The sequence below is a fragment of the Saimiri boliviensis genome, chromosome 2 (assembly GCF_048565385.1).
Source record: "Saimiri boliviensis isolate mSaiBol1 chromosome 2, mSaiBol1.pri, whole genome shotgun sequence".
Classification (NCBI taxonomy): Eukaryota; Metazoa; Chordata; class Mammalia; order Primates; family Cebidae; genus Saimiri; species Saimiri boliviensis.
This window is the reverse complement of record NC_133450.1, coordinates 90,985,999-91,013,494: the sequence shown is the minus strand read 5'-3', so window position 1 is coordinate 91,013,494 and position 27,496 is coordinate 90,985,999. Positions and strand designations below refer to the sequence as shown.

General features: G+C 41.2%; 1 protein-coding gene, 1 long non-coding RNA gene and 1 pseudogene across 10 annotated transcripts in view; 1 reads left to right on the top strand and 2 right to left on the bottom strand.

Annotated features, from left to right (window-relative positions):
• Positions 1 to 365: 365 nt before the first annotated feature.
• On the bottom strand, positions 366 to 23,073 carry LOC104651767 (uncharacterized). Of its 5 annotated transcripts, XR_012516297.1 has the most exons (6): positions 22,896 to 23,073; positions 21,807 to 21,861; positions 17,368 to 17,440; positions 11,123 to 11,686; positions 10,147 to 10,221; positions 366 to 580 (listed from the first exon to the last, which is right to left on the bottom strand). It is a non-coding gene; the product is annotated as an uncharacterized LOC104651767 (long non-coding RNA). The 5 variants fall into 5 exon arrangements; XR_012516294.1 differs by having other exon boundaries at positions 10,147 to 11,686; XR_012516296.1 differs by lacking the exon at positions 10,147 to 10,221.
• On the bottom strand, positions 17,911 to 18,011 carry LOC120364126 (U6 spliceosomal RNA; annotated as a pseudogene).
• A 366-nt stretch (positions 23,074 to 23,439) lies between the features above and the next one.
• Positions 23,440 to 27,496, top strand: part of ARID4A (AT-rich interaction domain 4A) — a 74,913-nt gene continuing 70,856 nt past the window's right edge. The window contains exons 1-3 of one of the 5 annotated variants that reach the window (XM_074393887.1): positions 23,440 to 23,637; positions 24,718 to 24,780; positions 26,533 to 26,643. In XM_074393887.1, the coding sequence (XP_074249988.1) occupies positions 24,775 to 24,780; positions 26,533 to 26,643 (117 nt within the window). In that variant the 5' untranslated portion in view covers positions 23,440 to 23,637; positions 24,718 to 24,774. Of the gene's footprint in view, positions 23,638 to 24,415; positions 24,617 to 24,717; positions 24,781 to 26,532; positions 26,644 to 27,496 lie in introns of those variants that run through there. The other 4 variants (XM_074393889.1, XM_074393890.1, XM_010341051.3 and 1 more) reach the window with 4 other exon arrangements.

The following is a 27,496-nucleotide window of genomic DNA, read 5'->3' as shown; positions in this document are numbered from 1 at the left end:
GAGTGCAGTGGTACAATCTCAGCTCACTGCAACCTCCACCTCCCAGTTTCAAGCAATTCTCCTGCCTTAGCCTCCAAGTACACAGGGCTACACAAGTGGCTGCCACCACGCCTGACTTAAACTTTGTATTTTTAGTAGAGATGGAGTATCAACATATTGGCCAAGACGGTCTCAAACTCCTGACCTTGTGATCCACTCGCCTTGGCCTCCCAGAGTTGGGATTACAGGTAGGAGCTGCCACGCCTGGCTACCACGTGATTTTCATGTACACTAAACAGGATTAATAAATAAAGGTTCAATTTTAAGGATACTTTGTAATCACTGCTGAGATACGACTAGTCTCTTTAGGAAAAAAAGCTGGTACATTTTACTTTGATAAATGTAAATTTTATTTTAAGCAACACTGAGTACCTTATTACCATAAATCATCTTGATGCTGATACCTAAAAAAAAAAAAAAAAAAAAAGTTTTAAAGAAGTTTTGCTTTAGAGATTCCAAAGAATAAAATATATTTACAGACTTGTAAAAGCACTTATCTGATAAGATTCCATTTGCTTTTATTTCTATGATTCGTAGAGACCTAAAAAATAAGAAAATCAACTTGTAGGTTATCAATGTTTAACTTATTTCAACAGAATATTCTTCATTTCATAGGAGGCGCAGCAAATTAAGATTACAAATACTATCATTTTGTAAAAATATCCACCTATATCAAAGGAACTTCAAAACATGAAATGCAGCTATTGTTACTCCAACAAAGTATAGCTCTTTTTTTGTTCCAACTGACCATATGTATGGCTTAACTATAATAAAATCTAAGTACATACCCCGCCAGAGTTGTTTAAAAAAAAATCCTGTACTTCTATTTTAACTGGTGAGCACACAGTAACTACTGAGATGCTAAAGGTGTATACATACTGAAATCATACTAACTGACTGCAGGATAAGGTAATCTATTTTAAAAACAGTAATTGAGAAATGTACGGAGGTTGGATGTGGTGGCTCATACCCATAATCTCAACACTTTGGGACACTGAGGCAGGAGGATCACTTCAACCCAGGTCATCCACCTGCCTCGGCCTCCCAAAGTGCTGGGACTACAGGCATCAGCCACCATGCCTGGCATACCTTAGTCTTAACAAACATTAATTGCTTATTAACTGTTAAAGGACACAAGAAATAGCACAATTATTACCTTTTACAAAATATTCTGAGAAGCTGTTTACTTATAAAACCACTAAATTATACCTCTTTCCCTCCTTTTATTTAGGGTATTTTTTAAAAAAGATACCTTTTTGTATGTGGCTGGTTAAACTAAAAACAACAAACAAGAAAAAAAAAAACCGAGTGTGGTGGTGCTCACCTGTGGTCCCAGCTACTCATGGGGCTGAAGTGGGAGGATTGCTCCAGCAGTGCTGCAGTGTGCTATGATAGTGCCTTTGAATAGCCACTGTACTACTCTAGCCTGGACATGACAGTGGGACCTTGCCTCTAAAAAGTAAAAAACGAAATGGCCAGGTGTGGTGGCTCACGCCTATAATTCCAGCACTTTGGGAGGCCAAGGTGGGAGCATCATGAGGTCAAGAGATGGAGACCATCCTGGTCAACATCGTGAAGCCCCGTCTCTACTAAAAATACAAAAATTAGCTATGTGTGGCAGCACGTCCTGTATTCCCAGCTACTCGGGAGGCTGAGGCAGGAGAATCGCTTGAGCCCAGAAGGTAGAGGTGAGCCAAAATGGCACCACTGCACTCTAGACTGGGCGACAGAGCAAGACTCCATCTAAAAAAAAATAAAAGTAACAAGGCTGGGAACACTGGCTCACGCTTGTAATCCCAGCACTTTGGGAGGCCAAGGCGGGTGGATCACTTGAGGTCAGGAGTTCATGACCAGCCTGGCCAACATGGTGAAACCCCGTCTCCACAAAAAATACAACAAATAGCCGCACATGGTGTCAGGCGCCTGTAGTCCCAGCTACTTGGGAGGCTGAGATAGAAGAATTGCTTGACCAAGGAGGGGGAGGTTGCAGTGAGCTGTGATGGTGCCACTACACTCCAGCCTGGGTGATGGAGCGAGACTGTCTCAAAAACAAGAGTAACAGAAAGCAAAGAAGCAGCAATCCATATTCCCACAACCCGGAGTAACTATGTTAGGATTTTTTATTTTTAGTTTTTGCATGCTTCCATAGTTTTTTTCTTCTTTTTTTGGGAGACAGGGTCTCACTCTGTTGACAGGGTGGAGTACAATGGCAGGATGAAAGTTCACTGCAGCCTCGACCTCTTGTGCTTAAATTATCCTCCCTGCTCAGCCTCTTGAGTAGCTAGAATCACAGGCACGTACTATCATGTCTGGCTTAGTTTTTATTTATTTATTTATTTATTTATTTAAGAAACTGGCCCTCCCTATATTGTCCACGATGGTCTCAAACTCCTGACAAGTGTTCCTCCCATCCTGTCCTCCCAAAGTGTTGCAACTACAGGTGTGAGCCACTGCCCAGCCTCCATTGTTTTTACAAAGTATGTACTTAAGTTATGTGGTATGTTGGTATGTACCTAAATATTTACTGTCCCTTCTATATTTAAATTAAAACATTACAAATAAAATAGTCCTTCTTTCACCACTCAACCACATCAAGAGGTAATTACTAAACCGTATGCTTCCAGTCCATACATCTCTTTAAAATAAATACTAGTGGCCGGGCGTGGTGGCTCATGCCTCTAATCCCAGCACTTTGGGAGGCTGAGGCAGGTGGATCACGAGGTCAAGAGATTGAGACCATCCTGGCCAACATGGTGAAACCTCGTCTCTACTAAAAATACAAAAATTAGCTGGGCATGGTGGTGCGTGCCTGTAGTCCTCACTACTCAGGAGGCTGAGGCAGGAGAATTGCTTGAACTCAGGAGGCGGAGGTTGCGGTGAGCGGAGATCGCGCCATTGCACTGCAGCCTGGGTAACGAGCAAAACTCCGTCTCAAAAAATAAAATAAATACTAGTATAATGTGGTTAACACACAAAGATAGTTGATGAGTAGGAATCCTTACTCATGTATCTTGGGTTTGTCTTTGAAGTGTATGACTTGGACTTCTATTTGATTTCTACTACAAGGAATCACAAAATTTTGAGAAAAATTCAGGTAAATAAAGAGTTGAACTGAAGATCCATATGGAAATGGGAGTTACTTTTTTTTTTTTTTTTTTTTTCAGGAAAAGCCAATGGGATTCAAGACTAATATAATATAGGAGAATTAAGATAGCACTAAGGAAATACTGATAATTTAGAGAAAAGGAAATAGCATAGGAAAATCAGACATATAAAGATGGTAATACATGATTTTCAGTAGGTCTGACTGGTTTGAGTGTCAGCAGCAACCAAGTGATAGCAGTAAAAATTCAAGGCAAACACTTGGATGCCTACAATGTATCACATATCACCAAGGAAGATTAAAATTTTAAAAGTTAAGTAGGATATAGTTCTTGCCCTATTGAGAAAGGCAGATACTAAAAATTACTGGCCAGGTCTATTAAAGACGTGTATACAAGCTGGGCATGGTGGTTCACACCTGTAATCCCAGCACTTGGAGAGGCCAAGGTGGGTGTATCACTTGAGGTCAAGAGTTGGAGACCAGCCTGCCAACATGGTGAAATGCCATCTCTGCTAAAAATAACAAAAATCAACCAAGCGTGGTGGCGTGTGCCTGTAGTCTCAGCTATTCGGGAGGCTGAGACAGCAGAATTGTTTGAACTTGGGAGGCAGAGGTTGCAGTGAGCCAAGATGATACCACTGCACTCCAGCCTGGATGACAGAGTGAGACCCTGTTTCAAAAAAGTAAAAAAAAGATGTGCATACATATACTTGCATGTCTATACTGAATTACAAATGTGTGCTTTGGGAAGGATGACATAAATTCTGACAAATATCGAAGGGAATTTGGGAACATTTTCTGGACACTTTTAGTGGAAGAGCCCTCCAATGAATGAATTCAGAAGAAGAAAAAAGCTTATCAATAATTAGGAGCAAAAACTTTCTGAGATGCTGATTTTTTTTTAATGGAGTTTCGCTTGTTACCCAGGCTGGAGTGCAATGGTGCGATCTCGGCTCACTGCAACCTCTGCCTCCTGGGTTCAAGCAATTCTCCTGCCTCAGCCTCCCGAGTAGCTGGGACTACAGGCGTGGGCCACCATGCCCAGCTAATTTTTTGTATTCTAAGTAGAGACGGGGTTTCACCATGTTGACCAGGATGGTCTCAATCTCTTGACCTCGTGATCCACTGCCTCAGCCTCCTAAAGTGCTGGGATTACAGACGTAAGCCACCACGTCCAGCGAGATGCTAATAATTAAAACAAAGCAGACTATGTAAAAATATGAAGGACAGAATTGACAGTGACAGTGGGAATACATGCAACAGACAACTTTCTCAAAGTGTTGCTCAAAGATCATCTAAGTCAGAATTCTACAGATTTGAATTCACTAAGTCTGAAGGATCCAGGAATCTGTATTTTGAATAAGCACCTGATGTAATTCTTATGAACACTCTATAACTTGATAATCACTGATTTGGAAGCAGGTTACTAAAAGAACAGGATAACAGAAAAAGTTACTTAAAAGGTTTAAAGAGATGACACTTAGGGCCGGGCACGGTGGCTCATGCCTATAATCCCGGCACTTTGGGAGACTGAGGTAGGTGGATCACCTGAGGTCAGAAGTTCGAGACCAGCCAAGCCAACACGGTAAAACCCTGTCTCTACTAAAAATACAAAAATTAGCCAGGCGTGGTGGTGGGCACCTAAAATCCCAGCTACCTGGGAGGCTGTCACAGGACAATCACTTGAACCTGGGACGTGCAGGTTGCAGTGAGCTGAGATTGTGCCACTGTACTCCAGCCTGGGCAACAAAGCAAGACTCCACCTCAAAAAAAAAAAAAAAAAAAAAAAAGAAATGACACTTAGCAAAATGGGGGATGAAGCAGCAGGGGATGATGGGTACTTAGAAAAATTTTTTTTCATGATTGTGTAAGAAATGTATGTCTCAGAAATAGCAGCATACAACTAAGATGAAAAGTGGGGGAGGGGGAGGTTTAGGATGGGTGTGGGAAGAATCTGGCAGAAAATTTACAGGGATAGTTTCAAATATTTTACAATTCAACATCAGCTCCCAAGGAAGACAACATACAGATGTTAGTAGAACATTTCCAACATGTGGGTGGACAAAGAGCCAGGGTGCCAATTATGAAGAAATCCTGTAACTGTTCACTAATGGTCAGGGATTGAAAAGCATCTTTCATATTTTACTGACAGGTCAAAAAAGAGAAAATTAGCTCTGACTTAATGCAGACCAGGTCAATTTGGTCAAAGAGAATTTTATAGAAGAGCTTTGGTTCCACCATTGCAAAAGAATGGTAACACAATATTCCCTACCAGAAACATTAGTAGAATTCAGGATTACACTGAAACCATATTCTACCCCCACATTCTATAAATATCTAACTGGAATTTCATTTCGTAAGATAAAAACTGACAGAAAATTAATCATTTATAACTAGATGTTCTATTTACTATTTCATTTGCAAAAGATTCTTAAAATGGTGTTACTGCAACTTTCCCCCAAAGGTATTCAACATTTACAGTGTAGTCCAGTTCTATTCTAATTACCATCTAATCTTTGGCCTGTCTCTTCTGTAAGTGGAGCAAATGTGGCTAAATGCAGTTCTTACATATTTCTCGAACAGAAGTCTACTAGAAACGAACATAGATCCTTCCTTCATAGGCAATATAATAATTCATTTACAACCTCAAACACATTTGACATGAAAAGGCTAAAGGCAAGCCACAAAGTAGACAAGTCATACACTAAATCGTTCTGAGAGCAGAAAGTTTCTCTTCCTTCCTGGCAGCCCTCTCTTTCATGATAAGCAGCCAAATGAATCTTTCTGACAAATGACATCATATGTAGACATGCCATGCCATTCTCCCCCACCACCCGTCCTAGATAATCTGGACAACTTCCAAACTGAATTTCAGCAGAAGCTAGCCTAGTATAAAATCCATTCTTTTCCCTAAATGGAAATCTGACAAAACAGGAAGTACACAGCAGCGCAGAGAAACAAGTTTTGTGGCTTAAGTATTTACTGGTAACAGACTAGTTCTTCATGACTAATAAAGTACAGAACTTCAAATTTGAAAGGAAAACAGCAAGTTTACCTTGGGTTACCAAGGCTTCAGCATTTCTGAGGCCTTAAAAGCAGTATCACGTGATACATAGAGGAATGAAAAACAAAAAGGTGATACTTTTCTTTTTCTTTTTCATTCATACAAAAATCCCCCTCCCTGCCCCATCTGACCAAGATCTAAGCCACGAAAATTATACAAACACTGGAAGGAGTTTTATGATTGCATATACAGACTAAGAAACAAAGATTTTTGCCGGGCACGGTGGCTCAAGCCTGTAATCCCAGCACTTTGGGAGGCCGAGGCGGGTGGATCACAAGGTCGAGAGATCGAGACCATCCTGGTCAACATGGTGAAACCCCGTCTCTACTAAAGATACAAAAAATTAGCTGGGCATGGTGGCACGTGCCTGTAATCCCAGCTACTCAGGAGGCTGAGGCAGGAGAATTGCTTGAACCCAGGAGGCGGAGGTTGCAGTGAGCCGAGATCGCGTCATTGCACTCCAGCCTGGGTAACGAGAGCAAAACTCCGTCTCAAAAAAAAAAAAAAAAAAAAAAAAGAAACAAAGATTTTTTCAGAAACAATAAGAAGTCTGGTTTAATTTGAGGGAAATAATCTGGAATTTAAAATTTTTTTTACTTGCCATAGGATTTGAGGTAATCCTAAATGTAAATAAATACAAATCCGAGATCCCTACGTGGGCTGTTAGAACTGGCAGACTCAATAACGTATTATCAAACCTATCACAAGCCAACAAAAGGAAAAAACAAGAAAAGGAAGCCATCCTCCATGCCTTTTTCCCCCCTCAAACTACTGCTGTTGAAACAATTAGAGGCCTTTTCAGATAATGATTAATTTGTATCTAATTTGTAAGCTATCATAAATAAGCATAGTAGTGTATCTAAGTGCCTAGCAAACAAATTTAAAGCGTTATTATTCAGTTGATTCCCCACCCCATCCAAAGCAGGTTGAAATCTACAGTAAGTCATGAAACCACTTCTGTGGATCACATTAGATTTTTCAAACAAACGAACTACAGAAGAAAATACTGAATTACACTCTAGTACTTTTGTGTGTGGGCAGTACACACACATAAATACAACTGAAATGACACCGTAATGAAATTAATCACTGGTCTCATGTGGCTATTATTTGAAATATCTGTTTTACCAAGCAATTAAAGCAATCAGAACTCTTTTATTAAATAAAACAGTGAGATAGAGGGGGGCATTAAAACTTCTGTCAGAATTTGATTCTGGGAAGGTCGGGTGCGGTGGCTCACGCCTGTAATCCTAGCACTTTGGGAGGCCGAGGTAGGTGGATCACCTGAGGCCAGGAGTTCAAGACCAGCCTGGCCATCATGGTGAAACCCCATCTTTAAAAAAAAAAAAAAAAAAAAAAAGAATTTGATTCTGGGAACACCAGGCTGCCAATTCCTCATATGCTAAAATTATCAAGTAAATGTCTAAGACTTCTGATCCTCAGGGGTTGTTAAAAAACAGTTAACCTAGCAGGGACAGACGGTTATTAGAAGCTTAGAATTCTTGTTTTTAAAATATGGTGCTAGATTGAAAGCCTAAAATATTAAGGGCTGTAAATACCTAGCCCAATGTTCCTCATTCTATAAAAGCAAAAGTAGTGATATATCCCAGGTCATAGCCAATGAGTAATAGGGTTATGATTAGAACACATTAACATCTGTTTTTCAAATCCAGTGTTTCGCTATTAGAGTGCTTATTCAATCCAATGTCCCGTTAAATTAAAAATTCTCTTGGCCGGGCGCGGTGGCTCAAGCCTGTAATCCCAGCACGTTGGGAGGCCGAGGCGGGTGGATCACGAGGTCGAGAGATCGAGACCATCCTGGTCAACATGGTGAAACCCCGTCTCTACTAAAAATACAAAAAATTAGCTGGGCATGGTGGCGTGTGCCTGTAATCCCAGCTACTCAGGAGGCTGAGGCAGGAGAATTGCCTGAACCCAGGAGGCGGAGGTCGCGGTGAGCCAAGATCGCGCCATTGCACTCCAGCCTGGGTAACAAGAGTGAAACTCCGTCTCAAAAAAAAAAAAATTAAAAATTCTCAGAATTTTGGAGCTAAGCACACACAACTGTTGCTTTAACTCTATGAATGCCTACTATGAGCCTGATATTTTAACTTCTCTCTCCAATTCCTGCCGTTCTCATTTCTTCCAAACCTTGATGCCAAGCCCCTAGCAATATCACAGCAAGCAAAGATCAAGTGTTCTCACAAAAATCTCACCCATTTCCTATTCTCAGGTATGCCCAGTTTTACACCTAAAGGCATTATGGTACTCCAATTTAAAAAAAAAAAGTACTTGAAGAGTGAGATTATGTGTTCAGTAATTTATTGAGCCAAGTGGCTTATCTATCCCACTATTGGCAACTGATGAACCCTTATCCCTGGATGGACTTTTCCCAGATTTGTACCACTGACAATTATGAGGAAGATCTGTGAAAAATGAGGTACCATAAAGCGGAAAAACAATTATCTGGTGGTTAGAAATACCATCCTTTATAAAAAAGTGGTTTCATTTTAAGTGACTGGCCAGGACATTCTTGAATCTACAAACACCAACAAAACACATTTTTACCGGCATACATTTGTCTGTTAAACATGACCTTTTAGCTTGCTATACCTTTCATAAACTTTCATTACACAAATGAATGCCTACTAAGTGCCAAGGCCTGTGATAGGTTTTAAACCTACAATGCTGAAAAAGGTACAGTTTTCTGCCTGTAAAGATTGTGTAACACAGTAAAAGAGACATATGTAAATAAAAGGGTAAAGTGCAATACAGAAAACGGTAAAGAATCAAGTAAGAGGAAATATATGAAATTCACATGATTACCTATATAGTTATACCTATAGAACTATCAGAAAACTTCACTTAAAAGGTAGCATTTGAACACAGAGAGATAGGACAATATTCAAAATGGTGAAACACTATCAACAAAAGTGAGAAAACATATGGCTTGTACAAGAGAACCATGAGAGTTAAACGTGACTGCAGCATATGATACTTGAAGCAGTAAAAAATAATGTTGGAAAGAGATCGATATGACCTTCGGTAGGGTTTCAGAATCAAGGAAAGAGAGTCTAGAAGCTTAATTTCTATATATCAATACAATAATGTATACATTTAAAACTCTCTTGGAATGATATGCATGTAAGAGTATGACATCACTACCACCGCCACCTCATACCCAAGTACTTCCTAAATACTTGGCACCATTCTAAACACTTTACATGTCTTAATCATGTAACACTTTACATGTCTTAATCATGTAATACTAATTCCAACCTTGTCAGGCCCATTCTATTATTATCCCCACGTTACAGACGAGGCAAGGAGAGTAAGAAATCTGCCCTAATCACCTCTCCTCGCAAAAATCCTGGCTGCAGCCACACCATCTAAAGCTAAGTATCTTCTTTGCTATCCTGGCATAAATTTTAAAGCTATTATTCTTATGGGGGCATAGGAAAAACCTAGATCCTACAAAGTAACCTAAATAACTAAACATGGGTAAAGGAGATCCTAAGAAGCCAAGAGGCAAAATGTCATCATATGCATTTTTTGTGCAAACTTGTCAGGAGGATCAGTCAACTTTTCAGAGTTTTCTTTCTTTCTTCTTCTTTTTTTTTTTTTTAAAAGAGTGGGTTTCACCACGTTGGTCAGGCTGCTCTTGAACTCCCGATCTCAGGTGATTCACCCGCCTTGGCCTCCAAAGTGCTTGGATTACAGGTGTGAGCCACCACGTCTGGCCCCTCACAGTTTTCTAAGAAGTGCTCAGAGAGGTGGAAGACCATGCTAGCTAAAGAGAAAGGAAAATTTGCAGATATGGCAAAGGTGGACAAGGCCTGTCATGAAAGAGAAATGAAAACCTACATCCCTCCTAAAGAGGAGACAAAAAAGTTGTTCAAGGGATACCAATGCATCTAAGAGGCCTCCTTCAGCCTTTTACCTGTTCTGTTCTGAGTATCGCCCAAAAATCAACGGAGAACATCTCGGCCTGTCCATTGGTGATGTTTCGAAGAAACTGGGAGAGATGTAGAATAACACCGCTACAACTGTTTGCAATAGCAAAGACCTGGAACCAACCCAAATGCCCATCGATGATAGAATGGACAGGGAAAATAAGGCATATATACACCATGGAATACTATGCAGCCATCAGAAACGACGAGTTCGTGTCCTTTGTAGGCACATAGATGGACCTGGAAACCCATCATTCTCAGCAAACTGACACAAAAACAGAAAATCAAACACTGCATGTTCTCACTTATAGGTGGGTGTTGAACAATGAGAACACATGGACACAGGGAGAGGAGCATCACACACTGGGGTCTGTCAGGGGGAAAGAGGGAACGGACAGTGAGGGGTGGGGAGTTGGAGAGAGAGAACATGGGGAGAAATGCCAGATATAGGTGATGGGGAGGAAAGCAGCAAACCACACTGCCATGTGTTTACCTATGCAACAAACTTGCATGTTCTTCACATGTACCCCAAAACCTAAAATGCAATTAAAAAAAAAAAAAGAGTAACACATTGCAGATGACAAGCAGCCTTATGAAAAGAAGTCTGCAAAGCTGAAGAAAAATATGAAAAGAATACTGCTGCCTATCGAGCTAAAGGAAAGCCTGATGCAGCGAAAAAGGGAGTTGTCAAAGCTGAAACAAGCAAGAAACAGAGGAAGATGAGGAAGAGGATGAGGAGGAAGACTAAGATGATGACAAACAAGTTGGTTTCAGTGGTTTTTTTTCTTGTCTATAAAGCATTTAACCCCCTGTACACAACTCACTCCTTTAAAGAAAAAAACTGAAATGTAAGGCTGTGTAAAATTTTGTAAACTGTACAGTATCTTTTTTGATACAGTTAACACACTACCAAATGTGTCTTTAGATAGCCCTGTCCTGGTGGTATTTTCAGCAGCCACTAACCTTGCTTTGTACGGTGTTGGTGGGGGGGCGGTGGTGGTGGTTGTAAATTGGCATGGAAATTTAAAGCAGGTTCTTCTTGGTGCATAGCACAAATTAGCTATGTATGGGAATGGTGGTTTTTTCATCTTCAGTTGTCTCTGATGCAGCTTATACAAAATAATTGTTCTGTAACTAAATACCACTTTGCAATTGCAAAAAAAAAAAATGTTGCAGTTGTTTTGTTGACCTTCCGAATGCTTCAAAGTAAATACAAATCTTTTTTTTTTTTTTTTTGACACGGAGTCTCATTCTGTTGCCAGGCTGGAATGCAGTGGTGCAATCTCGGCTCAGTGCAACCTCTGCCTCCAGGGTTCAAGTGAGTCCCCCTGCCTCAGCCTCCCAAGCAGCTGGGACTACAGGCGTGTGCCACCGTACCCGGCTAATTTTTTTTTTTTTTTTTTGTATTTCAGTAGGGACGGGGTTTCACCATGTTGGCCAGGATGGTCTCGATCTTCTGACCTTCTGATCCACCCACCTTGGCCTTCCAAAGTATTAGGATTACAGGCGTGAGCCACCACAATTGGCCTAAATTTTTTATTAGGAAAAAAAAAAAGGGAGTGTCAAAGGCAAGAGATTATTAAAAGTGTAGAAAAACATAATCATAACCAAACATTCATTAAAAACTCAGAATGTTGTAAACCGATATACAAATGTTAGGTTTCTGAATATACTAATTTTTTTCCTGAATCTGTAAATAGGTATCTTTGTAACTCAAAGCTAGCATTACAGTGGAAAAAATTTTAAGTACCTATTTAAATCAAAGACTGTCTTGACAAATATAACAAAGTAGCTCAAATTTCATAAGCTCACATACTATCCCAAAAGGAAGGTTCCAAAAAGGTTAGGTTTTATATAAAAACAGACTAAAAATGGAATAAAAAAGAATAATATATATATTTAATACTGTGATTGCTATGTAATTGATAAAATAAAAGACTGGCTTTTTTTCTAAACAAAATCAGAAAAGAGAGCAGCAAATAAAACATTTTTTAAAACATCCTGGGAAAATTCCCTTTGCTGACTTTTTCTGGAATTAAAAAAAAAAAAAAAAGTCTTGGGAAAAACTCAGTGGAGGTAGGGTGGGAGGGTGATGATGGTAGCAGAACCATAGTAGATTAACTGGTGAAATTCAGCTTTCTGCTGAGTTAACTCAAAAGGCTGCGTATTGCATGTTTTGATATTTCTAATTATTAAAAGTAATTTCTTATACTGAACATTTTATTTATTGAAATAAAAGTGATTTCTAAAAACAAGACACTTAACACCTTTACCTGGATTTCAGATAAAGCATCTTGGCTAAACATTCATGTTCCATAAACATATCTGTTCCCTCTAGGCATTATTTTAAAAATAAACTAAAACAGAATGCACAAAAATTAGTCCACTGAGGAAGAGAAGAAAAGGAAAGACATTTCACTCCATGTATTTGAGCCCTTTTAATACATATTTATAAAGGGACTTCAAAAAATTTGTGGAAAAATAGAATTAAAAGATAAAAACATAAACTTTATTTCTCAATATAAGCTCTATCAAATCAAGACACTTTTCTAAGTAATAATACCAGTCATTCAGTCCATTCCTGAAGAACTGAGGGTCCTGGGAATTTAGCCATGTCAATGCAATCTTTTTTACATTAACTGGAGAAAACTGGGTACCCTTAAAAAAAATTCAAGATTAGGAATCAAAGAAGTCAGAAGGAGCTAAAGCAGGACTGCAAGGCAGATGCCTCATGATTTCCCATCAAAATTATTGCAGAACTGCCCTAGTTTGATGAGAGGCCTGAATTGCACTGTTAGGGTAGAGTACATTTTGGTGAAGCTCTTTCAGGTATTTTTCTGCTAAAGCTTTGGCTAATTTTTTCAAAATACTCTCATAAGCAGATGTTACTGTTCTCTGGCCCTTCAGAAAGTCAACAAGCAAAATGATTTAGGCATTCCAAAAACCTGCTTTGCCATGCATGACCTTTGCTCCTGACCAGTCTGCTTTTGCCCTGACTGGACCACTTCCATCTCTTGGTAGCCATTGCTTTGCCTGTGCTTTGTCTTCAGAAGGGGCCAGGCGCGGTGGCTCAAGCCTGTAATCTCAGCACTTTGGGAGGCCGAGGCGGGTGGATCACGAGGTCAAGAGATCGAGACCATCCTGGTCAACAAGGTGAAACCCCGTCTCTACTAAAAATACAAAAATACAAAAAATTAGCTGGGCATCGTTGTGCGTGCCTGTAATCCCAGCTACTCAGGAGGCTGAGACAGTAGAATTGCCTGAACCCAGGAGGTGGAGGCTGCGGTGAGCCGAGATCGCGCCATCGTACTCCAGCCTGGGTAACAAAAGCGAAACTCTGTCTCAAAAAAGAAGTGTACTGGTAAAGCCATGCTCTATCTCTTATTACAATTCTTCAAAGAAATCCTTTAGGATCTTGATCAAACTTGTTTAAATGTCCATTGAAAGCTTTGCTCTTGTCTGCAGGTGATCTGGGTTTAAGTTTTGGCATCCATTGAGTCGTAAGTTTGCTCAATTAATTTTTTTAGTCAAAACTGTTTAAGCTGAACCAATTGAGATGTCTATGATGTTGGCTATTGTTTCTGCTGTTAATTGTTGGTTCTCTTCAATTAGGGCATAAACAAGATTAACTTTTCCATGTCAAATTGATGTGATTGGTCTGCTGCTGTGGGCTTCATCTAAAACTCTGTTTTGTCTTAAACTAGTTATGCATTTGTAAACTGTTACTGACTTCTTTGGGGCACTGTCTCCATAAACTTTTTGTAAAGTATCGATGATTTCGCCATTCTTCCACATCACAACCTTCACCATCAATTTGATGTTTGTCCTTGCTTCAATTTTAGCAGAATTGATTTTGCCTTGATAGGGGCTCTTTGCAACCTATGTCCTACCCTTCTCAGTGCCTCAAACTAGATCCTTTTCAGACATGATATAATAAGTTATTATGAATTCATTTTGGGGCAAAAAAATTTGTAAGATACTCTCATAAAACTACATTTTTTCAATAATGAAAAACTTATCACTCCTTAATTTGAGAATCACCTGGGTTTCCTAAACTTAAATATTTTTAATTCAAGCAGAACTAAAGTATCATTTACATCTAAGTCTAATAGAATAGAATTAAAAGCTACAACGTAGAAACAATATAAGGTCCAGTTTCATGCCTTGTCCCAATTAAGAGACCCATAAAGATTTTAACAAAACAAATAAATGCTTAGTGGACATTCCAAGCTCTAACTTGCATGTTTAAAACAGATTTCAGGCCGGGCGCGGTGGCTCAAGCCTGTAATCCCAGCACTGTGGGAGGCCGAGGCGGGTGGATCACGAGGTCAAGAGATCGAGACCATCCTGGTCAACATGGTGAAACCCCGTCTCTACAAAAATAACAAAAAATTAGCTGGGCATGGTGGTGCGTGCCTGTAATCCCAGCTACTCAGGAGGCTGAGGCAGGAGAATTGCCTGAACCCAGGAGGCGGAGGTTGCGGTGAGCCGAGATCGCGCCATTGCACTCCAGCCTGGGTAACAAGAGCGAAACTCCGTCTCAAAAATAAATAAATAAATAAATAAATAAAACAGATTTCATCTTCTTTACCAACCAGTGGCTTTTCTTGCCTTGCCAAATTAGTGAATGGTACTGCTTGTTCCCTCTTTCTTAAATCTTGAGTGTATTTTGTTTTCTTTCTTCTCTACCTCTATAATCAGAGATCAAACGCTGCCAAGTTTTCCTCCCCGCAAAATAATTTCTTGCTCACCTATTCCTTTCTCTCTCCAGATCCTACTCTAGTTTCATCTCATGCTGAAACCCCTTCCATAGTATCCTGTCTCCCTACCTCCAATTCCTGTGTCATTTCTTCAGTTATATTGGGTGTTGTTTCTAAATAATTTTCCAACACTGTATTTTATTTATGACATGCCTTTCTGTATCTGTTCAAAAACCTTCAGCAAAATTAACAAAAATTAAAAGGGAAATCTGTTTGGAAAAATATGTACAGGAAGTTACTATTACATAATAAACTCAACCAATTAAACAAAATATCAAGACTCTAATACCCAATTAGAAATCTGAATAGACAACCTGTAAAAGAATCAGTAAGTGAAATCACAGAACAAGGTCTCATTTCACTAATTCACAATAAAAACCTTACAAAGAAAAAATGAGCTCAATATATTTTGCACCTATTAAATTAGCAAAAATGGTCATTATAGACCATTCAATGCCACTAGCTAAACTCACAGGGAGGGTGATAGTGTAAATTATTATAACCAGCTTGAAAAACAACACAGCAATGTTTCAAGAGTCATAAAAATAATCACACAATGACTTTTTAAATTTACCCCTAAAGGAACAGTCCAAAAGATAGAAAATACTATATGTGCAAAGAAGATAAGTGAAGGACCATGAAACCTACATAATCATGCAATAGAAAAATGAGAAAGATGAAGAAGCTTGATGGAATATTTTCAGGCATTAAAATCATTATGGAGACTGTCCAAGCAGTTATACTGAACGCTTGTTATAATGTTAAAGGAACACAGAAAACCCAACACTACTCTAAGATGAAAGAAAATACACATAGACAAGGAAGAAGGCAATTTAAAAAAATCTCTTCGAGTGGCATTAAAAGTGATTTTTTTTTTCTTTTGAGATAGTTTCGCTGTGTTGCCCAGGCTGGAGTGCAGTGCTATGATCTCGGCTCACTGCAACTCTATCTCCCAGGTTCCACTGCGTCAGCCTCCAGGATAGCTAGGATTACAGTCATATGCCACCATGCCCAGCTAAATTTTGTACTTTTAGTAGAGATGGGGTTTCACCATGTTGGCCAAGCTGGTATCGAACTCCTGGCCTCAAGCGATCTGTCCACTTTGGCCTCCCAAACTGCTGGGACTACAGGTGTGACCACCAAGCCTGACCGATTTTATTTTTTAGTTCCATTAGAATTTGTAAAATTGGAAATAAGACAAAACAAAAATAATGGTCAATTTCTGCTTACACCCAATCTTCTAAGACCCTCTAGAACCCCGGGCCGTAATTAATACTCCACTGGATTCAGACGTGCAGCTGAAACATTAGTAGCTGGCCACATGCAATTTTCCCTATATAATCTTCAGCCAATCATCCTTTCTGAGCTGGTTTACCCTCTGTCCCAAATACAGATTTTCTTATATTCTTGCTCACCACCTTTCATCCAATTAGAATGCCTTCTCTCCTTCTAATTTTATACATTATAACTCACTATCCGTGAAAAGCCTTTAACAACCATTATACATTTCTTTCTGCTCTGCTTTCTAAAGCAATTTGTCCTTTAAAAGAACCACTAGATGTTACTGTATACAGAACTTTGATATATCTATTATCAGGTTCCATTTAAATCTATAAGATGACATAAATTGCTTAAATTTTTTGAAGTAACGACTTAACTTTCCACATGTGTAATTACATTGTCTTTTTTATTGACCATAAGCTGCTGGAGCATAGATCCTTGCAGGAAAGCCATTAGGCAACTCATTATCTGCTTGAATCTGAATCCCAAAATATGCTGTCATTCTAGTATGAATTACTGGTGAAACGAAACCATTATCTATGACTCCACATGGCCATAAAATCAGCAGTTAAACCTAACACATCGCTGGGTGCAGTGGCTCACGCCTGTAGCCCCAGCACTTTTGAGAGGCCGAGGTGGGCAGATCACGAGGGCACAGGAGTTCAAGACCAGCCTGGCCAATAACGGTGAAACCCCCGTCTCTTTTAAAAATGCAAAAATTACTGGGTGTAGTGGCGCACACCTGTATTCCCAGCTACTCGGGAGGCTGAGGCAGGAGAACTGCCTGAACCCAGGAGATGGAGGTTGCAGTAAGCCGAAATTGCACCACTGTACTGCAGCCTGGGTGACAGAGAAGACTCTGTCTCAAGAAAAAAAAAAATCCAACAGGGCAAAAGACAACATAGAAATTACAAAGTCTGCTTTGGTTACAAGTAATTAAACTATGTAACTTCCCATAAATTAAATCTTTACAAAAGCTGCAACATTCTGTAGCAATCATTTCCACTTCTCAGTATATACTCATGTGTACAGAAATAACTGTATAGTTTAACAAATTCTATCATTTTTCAAAAGACAGACACACACACACACACACACACACACACACACACACAAGCAACATTACCAGTCTTGATTACATAAGAGTAGCTAAGTAAAATTACTTACCACAAACAGACTGCAGATCTAGGTTTTTAAAAACTGGAACACCTTGCTTAATTTTCCCACAAAATCAGTCACTCTAAAAGACAAAAGACTTTTTAAAAAATTTGAGTATGTTATAGCTCATCCATAATACAGACTGTTTATTTAAACACACACACACACACACACACACACACACACACAAATTTACTTCCCTCCTAAACACTCTCGTTCATAAGAGTGATTAAAAAAAATTACAGGGCCGGGCGCGGTGGCTCAAGCCTGTAATCCCAGCACTTTTGGAGGCTGAGGTGCGTGGATCACGAGGTCAAGAGATGGAGACCATCCTGGTCAACATGGCGAAACCCCGTCTCTACCAAAAAAATACAAAAAATTAGCTGGGCATGGTGGCGCATGCCTGTAATCCCAGCTACTCAGGAGGCTGAGGCAGGAGAATTGCCTGAACCCAGGAGGCGGAGGTTGCAGTGAGCCAAGATCACGCCATTGCACTCCAGCCTGGGTAACAAGAGCGATACTCTGTCTCTTAAAAAAAAAAAAAAAAAAAAAAAAATTTATTTTTAAATGAAATGCTTCCTATGTCATCCTTGCACAGAGGCCATGCTAATCTCTGTGTCGTTCCAATTTTACGAAGTGAGCTGCCAAAGCGAACATGATACATTCTTCTTGGTCATCTAAATCTACATTTCATTATCAATTACAAATCAATTCCGTATTAAACTATGTATTTGGAATATTTTAAAAATTTATGGTTAAAACAGCATCTGTGAAACATTAATTTTCAGGAAAGAATTATTGTTAAAAGACATTACATTGAAAAACAAGCCTGGGCAACTAAAAAAAAATTTAGCTGGGCCTGATGGTGCACACCTGTAGTCCCAGCTACTTGCGGGGCCAAATTAGGAGGATCCCTTGAGCCCACGAGTTTGAGGCTACAATGAGCTAGGATCATGCCATTGCATTCCAGCTTGGGTGACAGAGATCCTGTCTCAAAAACAAAACAACACAATAAAAAAGGGAAAAAAAGAAAGAAAAAAGGAAAAAAACCCCAAGAAACCAAAAGATGTTAAGTTGGCTTATTTCACATAAAGCCAACTTTGTTGGCTGTGTATACAGATGTGCATACAGATTCAGAACTGTGCATACAGATTCAGAAGCGCCATCTACAGAGGAGAGGGAACGTGTAACAGTGATAAAATAAAACAGTTGCTGCTTTCTGGGAACAAAGTTTCAAATTTGGGAAGAGTCAAACAAATGCAAAGAAAGTGTGGTGAGACACAGGTCTTTATCATCAAGTTACCAAAGCACTGAGGAATGAATGCACACAAGAATGGGAAACTTTAGAGAAGTCTACAAGGAAAAATGAAGCAGTTAAATTCAACTAACTAGACCAAAAAATAATTTGTTGTTAGTATTCTAAACATCACTTCTGTGTAGCAAAATGTTTCACTGTACAAATGCTCACCTAAAGTGAAAAAAATACATAAAGTTAAAAAAAAAATCCTAGGGTCGAAGAAAAATTCTCATGTATTTTATGGTATGTGTAACTTAAAGACTGTGATATTTCTACTTGAAGAAACAGAGGTCCAAGAGAGAATGTTCAAAAATAAAGCTAAAGAAAAACCAGAAAATAGGGTGGGGGGACAGTAATGAAAAGGATAACAAATGTTAAATGCAATAAGAAAAGCTTTTTGATACACTACTGTATAAGCATCTCTAATCTTAAACATGTAACACACACACACACACACACACACACACACACACACACGAGACAAAGTCTCAACTGTTGCCCACGCTGGAGTTTAGTAGCACAATCACAGCACACTGCAGCCTTGACCTTCCGGGTCTAAGGTGATTTCCCCACCTCAGCCTCTCAATTAGCTGGCAATCACAGGTGCACGCCACCAAGCTGGCTGATTTTTGCGTTGTTTGTAGAGAGGAGGTTTCACTATGTTGCCCAGGTTGGTCCTGAAATCCTGGGCTCAAGCCATCTACCCACCTCGGCCTCCCAAAGTGCTGGGATTAAAGGTTTCAGCCAACACATGAGGCCTTCAGCCTTGTATTTCCACTTCTGGGAGATTATTCCAAAAATTATCAGGGATGTAAAAGATTTAGATGCCTAGAAATTTCAGCATCGAAAATTCAGCATCTACATTGGTCCAAAAGTAATTGCAGTTTCAGACCGTGAATTTTAAATCATTATAACTAAGCTCAAACACATTTTTATTAATCAAAATAGCAACCATTACAATCAACACATTTTTAAGTTTGTTTATTCCTGCAGTGTAAAAATCCATGCTTCAGGATTTGATGAATTCTGGGGAAAGCATTTTCTGCATCCCGCTAGTTATGGAAGTTTTTTCCCTGCAAAAAGGTGTCATGATGCTTGAAGAAGTGGCAGTCGGTTGGAGAGGTCAGGTAAATATGGCAGATCAAACAAAACATCATAACCTGATTTGTTCAACTTCTGAAGCATTGGTTGTGCAACATGTGGACAGGCATTGTCATGCAGAATTGGGCCGGCCTCTTTTTGTTGACCAATGCTGACTGCAAGTGTTGCCAAGTTTTGGGTGCATCTCATCAATTTGCTGAGCATAATTCTCAGATGTAATGGTTTCCTCTAGATTCAAAATGCTGTCGTGGATCAGACCAGCAGCAGACCACCGAACAGTGACTATGACCTTTTTTTGGTGCAAGTTTGGCTTTGGGAAGTGCTTTGGACCATATTCTCAGCCCAACCACTGAGCTGGCCATCCCTGGTTGTCATATAAAATTCATTTTTTCTTGTACCTCACAATCTCATCAAGAAATGATTTGTGGTTGTGTACAATAAGGGCAAACAAAAGGCACTCACTTATCAAGCTTTTTCACTTTTCAGTTTACTTCAAATGCTGAAGGACTATAGATGGTCCACATTGTGTTCTTTGGCAATATCTCAAATAGTTGTAAGAGGATCAGCTTTGCTGATTGCTCTCAACTGGCAGTTATCAACTTCTGACAGCTAGCCACTAAGCTCCTCATCTTCATGGCTCTCCTCCTCTTCGTAACTTCTTGAACCATCCCTGCACTGTATGTTCATTAACAGTTCCTTCGCCAAAATGCACTGCTGATGTTGTGAGGTGTCTATGCTGCTTTGACCCATTTTGAACTCAAATAAAAAAACCACTCAAATGTGCTTTTTGTCTAACATCATTTTCATAGTCTAAAATAAACATGCAGGCCAGGCGAGGGGGCTCACGCCTGTAATCCCACCACTTTGGAAGGCAGAGGTAGGCAGATCATGAGGTCAGATCGAGACCATCCTGGCTAACACAGTGAAACCCTGTCTCTACCAAATATACAAAAAATTAGCTGGGCATGGTAGCACATGCCAGTAGTCCCAGCTACTCGGGAGGCTGAGGCAATGAGAATCACTTGAACCGGGAGGCAAGGCTGCAGTGAGCCGAGATCGTGCCACTGCACTCTAGCCTGGGTGACAGAGCGAGACTCCACCTCAAAATAAATATATAAATAAATAAAATAAACGTGAAATAGCAAGTAGTAAGTCATTGGCAAAAAAAAGAAATGTCCATTAAAATGATGTATAACGTATTCACATTTAACAATGCAGTCCAACATCAAATGGCAAATGCCAATAATGCAAAAACCACAATTATTTCTGCAACAACCTTCTTAGACACAATATTTTGCAAAACATGTACAAGGATATTCACTGACATATTACTGCTGTTATATAAAAATAAGCAGGTTACATAAATTATGGTGTATTTATCCCACAAAACACTATGAAGACATAAAGGATGCTTTACGACAAAATACGTTCAATGTTCCCAAAGTCTAGAAACAAAAATAGTAAGAAAATGAGCAAAACTAGAATATTTTTTTTTCTTTTTTTTTTTGAGACGCAGTCTCGCTCTCGTTGCCCAGGCTGGAATGCAATGGCGCGATCTCAGCTCACCGCAACTTCGGCTTCCCGGGTTCAAGTGATTCTCCTGCCTCAGCCTCCCGAGTAGCTGGGATTACAGGTACCCACCACTCCGCCCAGCTAATTTTTTGTATTTTTAGTAGAGAAAAGGTTTCACTATGTTGGTCAGGCTAGTGTCGAACTCCTGACCTCAGGTGATCCACCCGCCTCGGCCTCCCAAAGTGCTGGTATTACAGGCGTGAGCCACGTGATGCATGTTTCACGATAAAAAACATTAGGTACTTCGAAATCCAGAAATGAGAACCACATAAATGGGTACACAAATCCGTAAGGATGTCCTGATTTGGGAATTTCATTCTAAAATGTTACACCAGGAAACTAATTATATAGACTCATTTAAATCAAAACATCTTTGAACTACTTTTCGTCCATTCTAGTATTCCTCAACTAATCCACAGAAAGTTTTTCCAGGTGGTCCCCCGTAATTCTAAGGATTTTTACAGACATTATGACTCACCTCAGTAATGCTTTGAGAGATTTGCCACTGAGATGTTCTGTTTTCTTCAGCACAACTGTCAAAAACCCCAGTAATTGTTAAGTCACACAACCATTTTCTAGTCTTGAGCTCCACCAATATAGCAGTACGTTTTAAAACAAGTATTCAGGGTAATTATTAGGATCTATCCAGCGTGACTGGGTCACTCACTAGAAATACCAACATAGAGTTCACTTTCTTAATGAATACTTTTGAGTAAAATCCCAGTTATAAATTAAAATTGATTCTGCTAAGACGTTTTCTTACTGAGAAAATTTAGTCCACGTGGGTATTACTGACGAAATGTCTTTAAAAAAATCATTCCATTCTATAAAACAACTAGTCAATTTATACTCCAATTTCCCTACTTAAAAATATGTGTCTGTTTCACTACCAAAACACAAGATGTCAACAGAACAGGATCAACGTCTGACTTATCTGGGACGTCCTTGTGTTTAAGACGTTTTCAGTCCTGCAAAATCACTGTTTCCTTTCAAAAAGTAGCATAAGCCTCGTGCGGAGTGACACACACGCTTGTCTAAGGTCCCAGAAGCAGCGTCTGCGCTGGCAAGTAAACTCCTCAGCATCCAGAAAGCCAGCGCTTTCTCCAGTTTCCTCACAGCTTTGTCGCGCGAGGAGCACGCAGAAGCTCTCTCCAAGCAGGATGTTTTTAAGAACCACTTCTTCCCTGTCTTAATTAAGAGGCTCCCACAGCTGGTGCCAAACAGGTGGAGAATACGGCAAGTCCCCGAAATGCATTTCCAAAGACAGGAACGACTGTTCAGAGAGGGACAGAATCCAAAAAATCTCTCACATTCTCGAGAGCCCAAACGATCACCTACAAAAAAGAGATTTCTCTCTCCTCCACCCCTCTCTCTCTCTCTCTCTCTCTCTCTCTCGGCGGGAGAGGAAGCCTCGCCCCCTTTCATCCCACCCCTTCTCCCCACCCCGCCGCCAAGAAGAACTGACTGGAAACCATGGCCGCCCGCGGCCCCCTTACTTCCGGTGCCGGTGCCGCTAGAGCTGCGACATCCCCCCCAGTCAATCGGACAACCACAGCCTCCAACTGACCTTTTGACAGCTGAGACTCCTCCGTCCAAGACTAGGTGCTGTCCTGGAGGAAACGGTGACGGCTGCCGCAGAAAAACGAACCTACTAAATGAAAACTCCGTTTCCTTCTCGCCAGAAACCTAAAATGCGATGGAGCTGCGGCCACCGCTGCCGAGACAAAATGGCGCCGGGAAGCTGGTTTGGCGCAGGCGCCTAGGAAAGACACTGCCCCGCCCCCGTGCAAGCCGCTGGCTGCAATTCTAGGTTCCGTTTCCATGGGACACTCCGCCGCCAATCCTCGTGCCGAACTGCTCTTCCTGACCCCTCAATTCACCAATCAGTGCCCAGTTAAGCACATCCGGAGTCGTGTCTACCAATCAATTCTCAGGACTTGCTTACTCAATAACCAACTCTCCAATAACGTTGGTCTTCAGAAAAAACCAATCATAAGTGGAAGATGTCCTACCTGCTGTTTTTCGCACCAATCCATGAAGTTTCAGAGCTACATCCAATGAGGACGGCAGGTAGCGAGGTCCTATCCGGAGCTCTTCGGCGTCATGAGCAGCCAATAGGAGTTCGTGTAGAAGCGAGTCGGCTCAACAGCTTGTTATTTGGTGGATTGTGGCAGTAAATCGGGGCGAGTGGGGAACCGGGCGCAGGAACTGTCGCCGCGGCCGGGAGTGGTGCTGCCCGGACGGGGGCCCACGGAGGTCAGAGGGGCGGAGGACTCTGGAGCTGACAGCGCGCACTTCACCCGCAGTTGGTAGGTGGGGAGAGGGGAATCGGGGGATACTGAATGGACGAAGCGGCAGTAGCAGCTGCTGCTGCCGCCCGGGGTCCCGGTGCAGTTGGAAGCTTTGGAGGTGGGGAGAGGGATGCTAGGCAAGTGGTGCGGCTAGCGCAAGGGAAGGGGCCAGCGGTGGAGAAGCGGCAGCAACTGCGGGAACCGCCGCCGCCGCTGCAGCCGCCTCCTCGTCCGCTTCCCCGGGTTCCCGGGAAAATGGCTGTGGGGCTGACTGCGCCGCTAAGTTTGCTTCCGCGCGGTAGAAGCGGGCTGCTTGGAGGAGCCGTCCCCCAACTCTGCGGCGCGTCCACCCCTGCGGAGTCCCTGGCAGGACTCGAGGGCTTGGGGGCTGATACCTCTCTGGGCTGTACAAAAAGTTGAGGCGGGCGCGGGGAGGAGGCGGCGGCTGCTGCGGTGCGGTTCCCCTCCCCTCCCACACCCAGCCCGGGCCACCTCCCCACCTCCTCCCTCCGCCCCCCGCCCCCTCCCCCGCGCGGTTCTCCCGGGGCTCTGGCGGCTCCCGGCTGAAGGCCGCGGCCCCTGCCCCTTCGGGTGAAGGAGCGCTTCTCCTTCCTGACATGGTGCAGAGCGAAGGAACGAGAGCAATGGCGCCGTGACACTCCGCTGCCGCCACCGCGGGCGGGCCAAGGGGGCCGAGCGGCGGAGGCGGGGCGCGGGCCGAAGTCGGGGTATCCGGGGGACAGCGGAGCGGAGGCTTGGCGGTCGCCTCCGCGGGGGACCTGGGGAAGCCCGAACGGCGCCTTGCCCTTTTCCCGAGCTATCTGTCCTGGGGCTCCCGAGTTGAGCATTCCGGGTCCAAGTGGCCACCGAGGCGGGGGCGCGGTGGGCCGCTGGCGAGCTCCGGGGCGGAACGGGCTGCTCTTTGGCGCGCCTGGGGTTCTAGCTGCCCCTTCAGATCCTGCGCCCGCCCTTGGAGAGGGGTCCTGTCCCTTGACCGGTGAGGATTCTGCCCCTCCCGCTGGCATTTGTTTACTTTCTTTCCCTTGGTCGCTCCCCGCAGTTGACTGATTCTGTGCCGGTCTTTCCCCCTCCCCATAGTTCTAGCGACTGCAAAGATAGCTCGCTGAGCTGGAACCCCACAGATCACCAACAAAAATGAAGGTAAGTGGAGTCAGCGCTGCCCCAATCCTCGTGCCCTGGACACTGCCAGTCCTGAGACTAGTGCCTTGGAATGTCATTTGTTTGCTACTCAAAATTGATGTCCCTACTGAGCAGCAGTTTCGGCAAAGGAGGATGTCTTGAATGGGTGAGAAATGATGTGTGTCTAAATGCGGAGTTTGGGGCCCTCTCTGTAGCAGCACTTTGGAAAGGCTGGTGCAGCCTTTCAGTTGTCCATTAGGATAGTATTTTTAAACACTTCCTGTATTGGCAGCAACCTTTGCAGAAGTAAAGCTTTTGTCCTGCTTTGGTTCTTTGGGGGATTTTTTGAAAATTTTTTTCTTCCCCAGTGCCAATGTGATTTTCTAAGAGAAAGAATACGTGGATTAAGTAATGAAGGTATCATTTCTTCTATGTGTTTAGTGAACTCGTGGATAAAATATTTGAAGTTGAACTATATTATCGTTTTAGTTAAATCTGTACAGTAAATATTTAAAAACATATACTGACCTAAAAAGACACATATTCTACTGAGAATGACTGCACATAACAGTATGTGGATGGTTAAAGGGAAAGGATCTCATATAACAAACATTCTTGAATGCTGTGGCCATTGAGTGTTTCAGGTCAGATTTTTATTTGCCAAAATCATTCCTATTCAATTTGTATTTCTTGTTAATGCACTTACTTTAAACAGTACCTAATTCCTGTCTTATTTACTGTTTCAGTATATTAAGCTCTGAAACACAGCATTTTCCCAAACTTTCTCGTGGTTTTCAATGTTCTCGAAGTAAATGACGTATTTAACTTTCTTTACTATTACTTGGGAAGACTTATTGGAAAACAAAAACATTTTCTATTTAAAAACGTATCTCTAAAGTATACACTGTTACTTTTGCATTTAACAATGTTAAGTTGAAATTGTACGGATACACTTTAACTTCTGGGGAAAAAAAAAAAGGTGAAATGACATTGAGATAACAAGCATCCTGTTACCGTCAAGATTAAAATGAGTGGTAGAGTGAAATTTCTCACATCTTTCGATGTATCATTATGATCATGTCCGTTTGCTAACAGTAGATGTTTATTAGTAGTGCTTGTATTTTTATACTAAGAAATTTAGTGTGGTAAACTAGGTATGTCTACAAGTCTTGAGCCATGGGTTCATATCTGCATTCATTGGCTGAATTCAAACTTAAAACCTTTCAAGTGCAGCTTTTAGCCAATGAATTTTCCAAATTATACTCTCCTTATGAAAAGATGTTACCTTTATATAGCTATGTCAATGAACAATGATCTATTTTTAGTGTTAATTTTAGTAGCAATATTTTAATTTGAAATTAAATAAATTTATTAAATTTTTAAATCTATAATTATTTTAAAAATTTATTTTCAGGAGGCTATAAATGAATAACAATTTTATGATATGTATAATATGAAATATTTTCTTGTCTTATTTTTCTGCTTATATAAATAGAATTTTTGAAAAATTTTGTATCTGGAGGAAAAACATTGTATTTCATCACTAATAATTTTGAATTACAACTTTAAAACATTTTATCATATCGGAACATCAGTATATAAAATAAAGGGTTGCTAATCAAGTGTTTGCTTTAGGGTATTTTTCAAATTTTCAGTGATACTAATAAGTTATTTAAATATTCTTAATGCTTCAAACACAATCTTTTAATGAGACTCGAGGTTGGAGTAGGGAGATGTAGTAACGACATTTACAGTTTATGTTCTTTTCACCAGGCGGCGGATGAGCCTGCCTACCTGACAGTGGGAACTGATGTCAGTGCCAAGTACCGAGGTGCCTTCTGTGAGGCAAAGATTAAGACTGTGAAAAGGCTGGTGAAAGTTAAGGTAATTGTTTTTATGCAATAGTTTTATTAACTCTAGATTTAAGAAAGTTGGGGAGAGACTGCAAATCAGCATTTTATTGAGCCATTATATGAAGATACTTTAATATACCAAACTTACAGAAAAAGCACATTAAAAATTGAGAAATAAAGAACTTGGCTGGTGGCTCACGCCTGTAATCCCAGCACTTAGGGAGGCTGAAGCCGGCAGATCACGAGGTCAAGAGATCAAGACCATACTGGCCAACATGGTGAAACCCTGTCTCTACTAAAAATACAAAAAAATTAGCTAGACGTGGTGGCCTGTGCCCATAGTCTCAGCTACTTGAGATTGAGGCAGGAGAATCGTTGGAACCTGGGAGGAGGAGGTTGCAGTGAGCTGAGATCACACAACTGCACTCCAGCCTGGTGACAGAGCGAGTCTCCCATCTCAAAAAAGAAAAGAAAAAAAAGCTAGGTGTGGTGACTCATGCCTGTGATCCCAGCACTTGGGAGGCTGAGGCAGGAGTTCGAGACCAGCCAGACCAACATGGAGAAACCGTGTCTGTACTAAAAATACAAAATTAGCCATTGTGGTGGCCCATTTCTGCAATCCCAGCTACTCGGGGGGCTGAGGCAGGAGAATCCCTTCAACCTGGGAGGCGTAGGTTGCGGTGAGCCGAGATCATGCCATTACACTCCAGACTGGCTGACAAGAGTGAAACTCCAGCTCCAAAGAAAAAAAAAAAAAAACCTCAAAAAGGGAAATTATTCCAAAATGCTACCACCAACAAAATGCTACCACCAAAATACCATGCTAATGATTATATTTTCTGTCATTTGGATCTTAACTATTTGTGGGAGCATACTTGGACTAT